This window comes from Triticum dicoccoides, chromosome 6B, assembly GCF_002162155.2.
Source record: "Triticum dicoccoides isolate Atlit2015 ecotype Zavitan chromosome 6B, WEW_v2.0, whole genome shotgun sequence".
Taxonomy (NCBI): domain Eukaryota; kingdom Viridiplantae; phylum Streptophyta; class Magnoliopsida; order Poales; family Poaceae; genus Triticum; species Triticum dicoccoides.
The window spans coordinates 526,670,847-526,682,239 of NC_041391.1; the positions used below are offsets into that span (position 1 = coordinate 526,670,847).

The window sequence follows — 11,393 nt, forward strand, 5'->3', positions numbered from 1 at the left end:
CTTCCATTCAGATTAAAGGTGGAGATTAGAAGATACCGCTCAAATCAAAAAATATTAGATTGTTCTGATCTCTTGTTTGATGCATTGGGAGAATAGGGATTTTAATTTGTTTATTTGCGAGTTTTGTGTGCTTGCATGAAATAGTTGACCATACACAAAACAAGCTTTTAGACCTAAGTGATTTCACTGCACAAGTTTAGGAGCTTCTAGTGCAATTTTCTCTAATACAAAAACAAATCCATTGAAATGGCTCTTTTGGCATATTCTCTTCACCTTTTTTTATTCTTTAATATTACATCCAAATCACGCTGCACCTCCAATTTAGCTTGTGTATGTTCATGATGACTGTAAATGATAAATATATCATGATTATTTCTGAGTTTTGTGCTCTTGCATGAAATAGTTGACCACGCACAAAAACAAGCATTGCCAAAGCAAACCTTTTGGAACTAGCGAATGTCTTGAAACAAATCGTCTGTCATTTGTGCTTTTTCTTCAAATCGCTGAGAATATATGTGCTTTGCCAGGTATATGCAAGATTGTTTCACCTATATGTGCTTCTGTACCTGTTGGCACTGTACTTATGAAGGAACAAGGTGGGCTGAAGTTTACTACCAGAGTGCAGCCTCTCCGTCTTGCTGAATGGTCCACGGATGACAAGTTTGCTTTCTTCATGAGCGGAAGGTCTGTTAATCTATTGACCTGCCCCAGAGCTGTGTTTGTCATGTACACTGCATAATTTATGAGTCTGTGTCAACAGAAAGTACACATTTCGAGATTTTGAGAAGATAGCAAATAAAGGATTTGTTCGAAGATACTCTAGTTCTGCCTGTCTTCCAGCAAGGTATATGGAGGAAGAATTTTGGCATGAAATAGCATTTGGCAAGATGGAATCCGTTGAGTATGCATGCGATATTGATGGTAGTGCATTCTCTTCTTCTCCTAATGACCAACTTGGGAGAAGCAAATGGAACTTGAAGGTACTTCTTTTATCTACCAAATTTAGAAATATTCATGTGCCAACCTCACTCGGTAACACTTTATTTGGCATTTCTTTATTTTGTGAAGTTACACAACGGCAACAATATATGATTGCTTTGCATTTCCTTTTGCTGTATGAGTTGAGTGTAGCCTGGGGTTAGATGGTTGTCACACTTGCAATTATATGTTTTCTCAAGTTTACTTATCCTGATACATTAACATTTCAACCATTAGATGATCATATCTGTTGCATGTGCTACATTTATTTATGGTATTAAAATATCTTGTGATTTGATCCAGAAACTTTCTCGGTTGTCCAAATCAATCCTGCGCCTTCTCAGAACAGCAATTCCAGTGAGTATGCTGAATCGATGAATTCACATCCTTCATTGTTGAGTACTAACTGTTTATTTTTGTTGATTTCCAGGGAGTAACTGACCCAATGCTGTATATCGGAATGCTCTTTAGTATGTTTGCCTGGCACGTGGAAGACCATTACTTGTACAGGTGCATGATTAGTAGTTTTGTCATGTTTCCACTTCCTACGCTTTCCAGCATGGTGCAGACTGAACCTTCTGTTTATTCTAATCTGATTTAACACTTTGCAGCATTAACTATCATCACTGTGGTGCTTCAAAAACATGGTATGGGATCCCAGGAAAAGCTGCTCCAGATTTTGAGAAAGTGGTACGTGAGCATGTATATGATCATGAAATTTTATCAGGTGAAGGGGAAACTGCAGCATTTGATATCCTTTTGGGGAAGACAACAATGTTCCCTCCAAATATTCTGCTCCATCATCACGTTCCAGTTTATAGAGCTATACAGAAACCGGGAGAGTTTGTGATCACGTTTCCTCGAGCATATCATTCAGGTTTCAGCCATGGTGAGATTTTCTTGCAACTTTGTGCTGTAAGTAATCTTCCAGCATCCTCTAACATCTATCTCATTGGATAATTTATGAACACTGAGAAATGTTTACAACCAATGTCAGGTTTTAACTGCGGCGAGGCAGTGAATTTCGCTGTTGGTGAATGGTTTCCTCTTGGAGCAATTGCTAGTCAACGTTATGCACTTCTAAAGAGGATACCATTACTGCCTTATGAGGAACTTCTTTGTAAAGAGGCAGCACTTCTTGATCATGAATTTTCTACACCTAGTTATAAAGATTTGACAACATCAACTGGAGATACACACATTCAGCATTGTATGAAAGTCCCTTTTGTGCAGTTGATGCGGCTCCAGCATTGTGTCCGTTGGTCACTTATGAAAATGGGTGCTCGCACGCACTATAAAGCAGATATTGATGCCACAGTTCTCTGTAGCATATGTAAACGTGACTGCTATGTAGCCCATGTTATGTGTAACTGCAGAGTTGATGCAATTTGCCTTTGTCATGGTAAGAACTTTTTAACATTAAGCGCAGATATCAACCTTTCTTGAGGCATTTTTTTTACTTGTTTACCTTGCTTTTGAAGAGGAAGAGATTAGGAAGTGCCCTTGCAGCCATGATCGTGCTGTATTTGTGAGAAAAGACATTATTGAGTTGGAGGCACTGTCAAAAAAGTTTGAAGAGGAAAAGGGAATAGTCGATGCTGTCAGAAAGCAAATGTCTCGTGGCTCTAGCACACATTCTTATTTCAACCGCATTAGTCACAATGCTGAATACTTCCCATACTGCAAGATTCACATAGATGCACCACCTGAAGTTCATAGCATTTCAGAGACACATGTTTTTGGATATGATCTGAACAAGCCATATCCTGATGCATCAACAATAACATTTTGTTTTGGACCCCATGAGTATTCTACACAAAGTGATGTAAGGCTCAGTCCTGTGTTTCTTTATGTTGCTGTACTGTATTGTGGCAACTAAAATATGTTCATATTACTTTATATTTGTAGGAGTGCACAAGTACTAACAGAAGGATCTTCGCTAGCTCTTGTCCTGAGAATGGATTTACTCCTCAAACCACAATCATTAATGCATACCCTTCGTCTGCGCCTGATCAAACATGCTCTTCTGAAAAATTGGCTGCAGAAGATGCTGATGATTCTGACTGTGAGGTATTTAGGGTGAAGAGAAGGTCTGGCATAACTCCTGAGAGAAGGCATACAGAAGATTCAACCATAAAAACTTTCACAGGGAATCAGGTACAGATATTTCTGTGACGCCACTCATGTATATTTCTTCCCTCTGCATTTATATTTATATATTGATGATGTCACTAGTATGTTTGCACTATAACTTCGGTAGCACTAGAAACTAATGGTGACTTGGTGAGAGGTTAATCTCAGAGGATTTGTCAGTCTCTAGAATGTGTTTTTTTTAGAAAAGGAGGATGACCCCCGGCCTCTGCATCTGGGAGATGCATACGGCCACTTTATTGATTATTCTCGAGGACCTTACAAAGTATTACAACAATGTGCCTGAATCCACCGTCTTGGCAACACATGCCGCTACTCCTATCCAAAATGATGAAGGGGTGCTAGCTGGGCCACTACCCAAACCACTCACCTAAGCCTAACATCAAAAGCCGGAAGCCGAAACATATTCGGAAGCCCCAGCCGAGCCACATACGGGTCTGGGGCACAATCCGGTCAGACGCACTCGTGTGTCGTCGCCGCCATCTTCCACAGGTCCGTCTTCAGATCATATTGAGGCTTCTACCTTGTCTGGCCACTCTGCGATCGACGCCCCCATGACGCCAGACAGCATCCTCCTCCTGCACGAGTCCATCTCCGCGCATCAGGCACCGAGTCTCCACAGCACCATGCCGTCGAGATCCGCCACCATCAATGTGTAAGATGAAGCACCGCTCCACCAGAGTCGCCGTCCTCTAGTCCCTCGAGTCCGTGTGCACCTCCAAGAATGACGCCCCCAGGGGGGAAACGACACCAGAGAGCCGCCGTCATCCGATCTACTGATCTAGGGTTTCTCCAGGAGGTAGCAGAGAGTGGCCTTGAACATCTCCACGGCGATGCCTTTAGGAAGGGAATGACGCAGACAACTTCGCCATCGCCGGCCTTGGCAATAGCCAATAGCAGGTTTTCACCCAGATCTGATCGAAGACCTCCATCTCTCGTGCACGGGTCGCCGCCGTCCTTGCCGGGATCTGGATGATCCCGCTTGCCAGATCTCAGCACGGAGAAGCCCCCCCCACCGAGACCCGCCGGCCGAGCAGGGGAGGCCGAGGCCGCGCCCACAGGATCAGATCCGCGATGGATCCAAGCCCGCGCCGCCACCCCGGAGTCTGCCCCGCGCGCAGCCGCCACCGCCTGTCGAGGCTCGCCGCCCCGTGCCCCGCGCCCCGCCACCGCTCGCCGAGGCCTGCCGCCACAGGACACCGCCGCTTGCCGCCTAGATCCGCCGCCCGCGGAAGAAGGGGAGTCGGGAGAGGGAATCCCCCCGCCGCCGCCGTCTGCCACGCAGGTTTCACCCGGCGGCGTCACCCGGCGGCGGCGCAAGGAGGGGAGGAGGGGGCGGCGGCGGTACCTAGGGTTGGAGGCCCCCGAGTCGCCCAGGGCGGGGGCGACGCGAGGGACGCGCAAACGGGAGGGCCCCGAGTGTCTAGAATGTGTAGAGTGGTGTTATTTTAGACTTAATTTGCAGTGTACCTGGAGCACTTTTGCTATCTACTCCCTCCGTCCCAAAATTCTTGTCTTACATTTGTCTAGATACGGATGTATCTAATACTAAAATGTGACTTGATACATCCGTATCTAGACAAATCTAAGACAAGAATTTTGAGACGAGAATTCAGTTGCGATAGCCTTGCTGGAATCCTCAGTTCATCACTGTTCTATATATTTTTTATTATTCTTATATAATTAACATTTTACACCAACTGTTTATTCTATTTCACCTAAACAAGATAATAAGGTGCTGTGCTAATTGGGCAATCAAAATTATGACCTTATTTCCATAAATGGGCCTAAGTGCTTAGCTTCAATCCAGCATGTACTAAACTGTTTACTGAACCTCAAAGAGTAAATTAAGATTTGCATTCCACAACTTGTAATCATTGCATAAATCTGAAGGGACATGATAATAAGGGTATTTGTTCTTGATTTGTAACTAGACCTAGTTAGTGAACGGCAAGTTCATTTCATGGATTGATTCCAACAATGAACAATATATTTTACCCAGAATATCCAATATTTACCTTCACATTGACTGCTTTATCTTACTAAGGGCATCTCCCTGTTACGAACTCCAGGTATTAAAACGGTTGAAGAAAATCCATGCAGATGACAGACAACAACAGAAGTTAGTGGAAGTATCCTGTGGCACAATTGATCATGTCCATACCCATCATTCTAGACATTGTCTTGACTTTATTTCTGGAAATGGAGATGACTCAGTACATCCAACCAAATTGAAGATGTTACATCAACTAGATGCAAATATCATGGAGGATGAATTTGCCTCCAGCCAAAAACATAATGGCTGCAACTACCTATCTCCATCTGTAGAGCTTGGGCCAAAGCGCTTGAAAATTCTTGGCCCATCATTTCCCAGAGGGAATCATGAGCTGGAAATCTCTTGTAGATTCCAGGAGGACAGTGACTTGGCTAGTCACCATGCTCGATGAAGTATAACAAGGCAATTGGTGCTAACACCACATATGTTAACAAACATCAGTCTTAACTTCTGGAAGCTGACAACTCCTTCGAGCCAAGGTTTCCTGTTTGTTGGTAGGTCAGTCGGTAATGGATGGTTCATAAGCAATTCTTTCCGCAGGCCTCCAATAGAGGCACTGTCTTGGCTGGATTCTTGATTGCATTTGCCAGGTTACCTTTGTGGTAGGGGACCTGAAAAGAGTAGGCAGACAGTTTCTGATGTTCTTTAGTTGTACATCTTCACTTATCTCCTTTTTTCTAGGCTTTCCACTGTAAAGAGGTTAGTCTATAACTTTTACAGTTTCTTTCATTCTTTTTCCACAGACACACATGTACCTAGAATGCTTAAATAGATGCAAATATGAAATTACTGTATCGCCTGACAAACCATTCTACTTTCTACTTGTCTTCATACTTTGTGTAATCTCTCGTCATCAAGGCCATCAAACTTCTTATTTTTATGTCATTATTGTTCACAATATTATTTGACTCCAGTGTGTTGTTCCCAGTATTATTTGTCTCCAGTGTGTTTATAACTTGAAAAGCAATTAATTGATTGATGCTGACAGGAAATTAATATCAAAGATGTACATTTGTTTCCAGATTTGTTAATACTTGATGCTGACTAGAAATCACTAGCATAACTACTTGTTATGTTTCATATGCAATAAAGTAGATTCTTTGTGATAATGTATATTGAAGCCCAAATGCTCGAATCAATCGTGTTTTATTGAAAGTGGGTGTAACAGAAGGAATAAAGATGAACAATTCAGTCACAAATTATACTCCCTCCGTTCCTAAATATAAGTCTTTGTAGAGATTCCACTATGAACCACATACGGATGTATATAGATGCATTTTAGAGTGTAGATTCACTCATTTTGCTTCGTATATAGTCCATAGTAGGATCTCTACAAAGACTTGTATTTAGGAAGTGAGGGAGTAGTTGTTAGATCCCGATCTACTAAAATCTGGCATATAAGATTTACTTTCTCCTTTAACTGCGTGGAAATACAATATTTGCTTAGCCAATGATAGTTGGTTTAGAAGTAGTGGTTGGTTAGCCAAGTAGGTAATTTGACTAATTGTCTGGTGAGTGGCTTCTATTTGTGGAAGTAAAGTTATCTTTGCAAATTCCTAGCAAGACTCCAGGTAGTCCAGGACCCCAGGGAGAACGGCGTGCTGTCTCTTGTCTTTATGCTTTGACGAAATATGCAAATTAGGTATCATTCGGTTTACATATAGTATAGTAAATTATGCTGTGACGGTGGGACACACAAAATAGCCCAGTGCACTGGTTACATACTTTACTCACCTGCCGCCATCATTTTGCTCCACCTTGAGTTTCTGAAAACACAGTAGTGAAGGCCTAGAGGAACCATTAGCATGACAGTTTGGTATGATTTTTCACGGCTATTATGGCTTTTTGCCTTGGCAAAGAGGCCATTCCTCCATGGGAAGTTGATGATGGGTTCCAGAGGAAAGATTTAAGATCTTTTCTAACCTTTTCAATTCTCTTTTCATTCTTTTGTGTATGTTCTCAAAGAAAAATACATGCCATCAAATCATAGCATGTCTTTAAAGACAAGTTAAAAAGAAGGATTCTCTTTGCTGCCACTCTTTGGTGTCCATGATGATTAACGGGCGAGTGCTGACTGAAGCTTTGTCAAGACCCAATACTGCACTTGTGCCCACCTCTTCTGTTTTCAATTCGGCTACCATGTCAGTCGTCCCAATGATGAAGATCCAGTTTCCTAACTTGCCAGTGCTCAGCCTTGAGGCGAAGGTACGCATCATATAAAATGTTAGTGCGCATAAACTATAAAGTTCCTTTAGATTCATGTCATCCCTTATTAGTGAGTCTTATTCAAAGATAAATATTCTGCGTCCTAATGAGGAAAAGACCATGAGTTCCAACCTCCAACTTGTTATGTCGCCTAATTCAAGAAAATAATCTTCTGGTAGGAATCCATCTATTGCCTTGATGTCTGCCCATCAGACACTCCTGAAAGACATTCTCATCTGCCCAACTAGCTTGAAAATTCGATCATATGATCCCTCACCGATAGTTGATACTATGGTCGTAGTCTAAGGTCCTCTAGGACAGAGTTGCCTGTTATCTCGTCATGCATGTTCTTATTTTTCAACATGCTAACAACTAATGGCTCATGCTACGCATGCTGACATGGTCCGGCGCTAGCTTACATGTGGTGTCTGAAAGCCGTAAGTGCCCGGAGTAGAGTGGGCCTGTTGAGTCAAATCTTGGCTTCCCACAGTTTCCCCTTGCATGCACATCAAGCTCAGTTTATGTTCATGGCAGAAATTGCTGGAGTGCCTCCATGGGGACACCAGCTGCTTCGTCCCAATCCACCTTAGTCCTGTGTAGTCTCGCCATAGGGCCCATGGCCATACCATGCAATGCAGACAATGGCCACTGGTTTTTTGTACCAAGGTGAGTAAATTGTTGTTGGATGGCCCTCTGCCTCTGCCTTGCCACGAATGGCTCTCAAAATCCTCAACAAGATGTGACCACACTCTGAGCGGGGACAAAGCATTAAAGGCCACAGAGTTCAAGGCCTCCATGTCTAATGTCATGACCTACATGCTCACTGCTCTTGCATTTCAAGCAGTAGTGACATAGTAGTGGAATCAGGCCATCAGCCGATAGCGTGTTAAGTATGAAATCTAGGAGACGGGACATCATTGTTTACGAGGCTGTGACTTGTGAGCAGGAAGCAGGGTAACTCTAAGTATGCTAAGCATCCCCAACTCACTCGCCCTCAAAGCTGCGCTTGCTCATGGACTCCTCCGTCGGGTGAGCGTCCCCGGCGGCGCCGCCCGATCTCCTTCCCCCGGCCTCCCCTGCTGCCGCCGGAACCAGATCTGCAATCAGCACGGCGTCCTCTCTCTTCCGCCCCTCGAAGGTCCACCCCCCGCGTAAGCTGCGTCGCTGGCTGCTCCCGTGTCCGTGACGCCCCAATGCTCGCGACGGCCGCGCCATCTCCGGCTCCGGCCATTGCGCTCGCTGTGGCCTCCCTCGCCGCCCGCAAGGCGGATCCGTCCGTTCAAGGACGCGTCGCCTCGCGCAAGCTCCCCTGCACACCCACGGTGCCGGCAAGTCAACCCCCGCCGCCAACCGTCCCCGTCCTCGTTGCCGGTGGCACTTCCGGCTGGACGACGGCACCTTCCGGCCTCCTCTGCTCGTCGCCAAGCACCCAACTGCCCCGTGCACCTCCTGTGTTCGCTTGCATGGCAGACCCAGCAGGACATGTCTTCCCGCCGCCGCAGCCAAGCTTGGGCCCTGAGGACGTCGCTATTGAGGTGCCGGAGACAACTCCTGGGCCGCCGGCAGCGCTGCCCTGCCAAGACGGCGACCGCCCACCTGCTGCCGTGTTGAGCTCCAGCACCCATGTCCCCGCTGCCGATGCTGACTTGCTCACCAGGCCAGATTCAACTTGTGTGGAGGAGGCTGCAGGCTGGAAGCTCGTCCAGTCCCGCCGTGTGCGCTTGGAGCCTCCGCCACATTTGGCTTTCATGCCTCAGCAACGTCCCCGGCCACCTGCGTGGCTCAGAAACAGATGTTTTCGTTGCTTCGCAAAAGGCCATCGGACAGCCGGATGCACGAGTTCGATCCGGTGTAATCAATGCTTCTGCTCGGGACGCCGTGCACGGGATGGCTGCAAGCCGGCACCGTCGCCGCATGCTTCATGTTCTGCTCGGCCGCCGACCCATTCTTGGGCTTCAGTTGTTGCATCTCCACCAACATCAGGGATCCATGAGGCACTATGCAACATGAAGACTATTTGTCAGGATTCATTGCCTTCCTTGTTGATTGCTTCGAGTTCCACCTGGAAGGATGTGGAGGAGGCAATTAAGCCCCTTCGTGAGGTCGGTGACTCTTTGCAGGGCTGGTTAGTGCGTGTTGGGAGCTTTTTAGAGCGTGCGGAGGCTGCTTTGCAAAGGTTCCCTGTTGCACCGGCTCCCATGCTTGAGTCTGTTGTTGGCTTCGTGGATGAGGAAGATGCAGAGCTCTTCGGTAGCTTCTCGCCTCGTGCTGGGTCCAGTTCGACGCCCTCTGTGTTGACAGGCTTTGAGGGCGAGGCCTGTGCTGAGGTTGTGTCTCCGGTGCTGCAGATCATGCTCGAGCTACAGATATTGTGTGGGAAACCTGCTTCGCCTCTGCCGACGGAGCAGCTCAAGTTGGGATCTCTCCAGGCTTCAGAGGTGGCCCTGGTGCCCTCACCACCCCCCGTGGAGCCTTGTCAAGTGTCAGGCGGCCTAGCACTCAGCGTCGTGGAGCATGGAGTTTCAGATATTGCTGCCCTTCCCTCGCGTGTGACCATCGAGCAAGTGGTGCCTATGAGTGGCATGACCATCGAGTCAAGTGTGTCGGCACCTGCTCCAAATTCTAATGCTCTCTTCGCAAAGGAGCTTTGTGACTTGCTTGCCAGTGTGGAGGTTGCTAGACCTGGTTTGGGTAGGTCAATTGCTTGCCTCCTAATTGGGACGCCAATAAGGGGCAAATCAAAGAAGGTCGGCAAAGGCAAGAGTGGTGCCATAGGCAGGACGAATGTGCTTGCTTGATGGATGATCTCCGATCTCTCAGCTCGTCCTCTTGGAGTGGGTTGCCTTTGTTGTTTGGGAGGAGCATGATGTCTTGTGTCGAGCTGTTCTTCTTGGGTCACTTGGCGTGGTAGCAATGTCGAGTTTGGTTGTTGTTAGTTTGGAGGGGCGTACATATGTGTCGTTGTGGGGTTTACCGAAATAGGCTTACGCCCCGCTATATTGATATAGCAACCACCCGATACAACAATCCGATCCACGCTGGGGCAAACAACACAAGCACGCCCAAAAGAAATAACAAGAGAAAATAAGAGAAGAAATGCCAACAACGCCGGATCGACGAAAGCTACGGCACACCGCGATCGTTGCGCCCACCGAAGATAACCACCACGCTCCAAAGCCACCGAGTTGCCGTGTACCAAGCACCACCTTCAAGAAGGAATGCGACGATGACGACGCTGCTGCCCGGACGAGTCCTAGGATTTCTCCCGGTACACGGAGGGTAGAGGGGGGAGAGGGTCACCCGACGCCCTTCAAGAAGGATGGTGGCGCCCGCAGGCGTCACCGCGTTGGTGCCGGCAAGACCCGACATGGATTTCTCCCGACCTCTCGCGCCCACCACCCAGGACCAACCTTCGGCTCCACCACACCCGCCGCCCACCAACATGCGCGAACAGTCACGAGGACACCGCCGTCGTCTCACCACGGCCAACGAAGCGAGGCCGGCCGGATCCAAACGAGACACCCGAAGACAAGGACCGGCAGCACCGCAGCCACGAGGGAGGGAACAACCTCCACCGGCTTAGGCGGTAGCAGACCGGGCATAGCAGCAGAGGCACACCAGACCCCCTGTCCGGCCAGGCCCTGCGTGGGCCCGTGAAGCTTCGCCGCCGTGCTGCAGCAGTCGCGGCACAGCAGCCGCCGTCCCTGTCGCGAGGAGCTCGCCGGAAACCACCGGAGAACAGCCCACTGCGGCCACCAGCAGGCCCGCCCCGACCCAGATCGGGCCCGTAGGGCCTAGATCTGGGCCAGCCGAGCGCCGCCGGCCGCCGCAGGCCATGGGCCGTCACCGCCGCCAAGGGGCAACGCCTCCGCATCGCCGCCGTCCAGATCCGCGCCGGAACGCCGCCGGCCGAAGGGCTCCGCCGCCAGGACCGCTCACCCGAGCCGGGGTCCAGCGACGGGTGAAGAAGGAGGGCCGCCACCGCCGGACTGCGGGGCGCCGC

At 48.1% G+C, this 11,393-nt stretch overlaps 1 protein-coding gene across 1 annotated transcript in view; it reads left to right on the top strand.

The window, feature by feature from the left end:
- The window catches only part of LOC119324424 (lysine-specific demethylase JMJ706-like), an 8,605-nt gene extending 2,535 nt beyond the window's left edge, over window positions 1-6,070 (top strand). The window contains exons 3-11 of the mRNA XM_037598213.1: window positions 528-684; window positions 761-980; window positions 1,282-1,335; window positions 1,409-1,488; window positions 1,590-1,867; window positions 1,976-2,380; window positions 2,460-2,803; window positions 2,887-3,135; window positions 5,202-6,070. Coding sequence (XP_037454110.1) covers window positions 528-684; window positions 761-980; window positions 1,282-1,335; window positions 1,409-1,488; window positions 1,590-1,867; window positions 1,976-2,380; window positions 2,460-2,803; window positions 2,887-3,135; window positions 5,202-5,576 — 2,162 coding nt within the window. The 3' untranslated portion in view covers window positions 5,577-6,070. The remainder of the gene's footprint in view (window positions 1-527; window positions 685-760; window positions 981-1,281; window positions 1,336-1,408; window positions 1,489-1,589; window positions 1,868-1,975; window positions 2,381-2,459; window positions 2,804-2,886; window positions 3,136-5,201) is intronic.
- The last annotated feature ends 5,323 nt before the right edge of the window (window positions 6,071-11,393 follow it).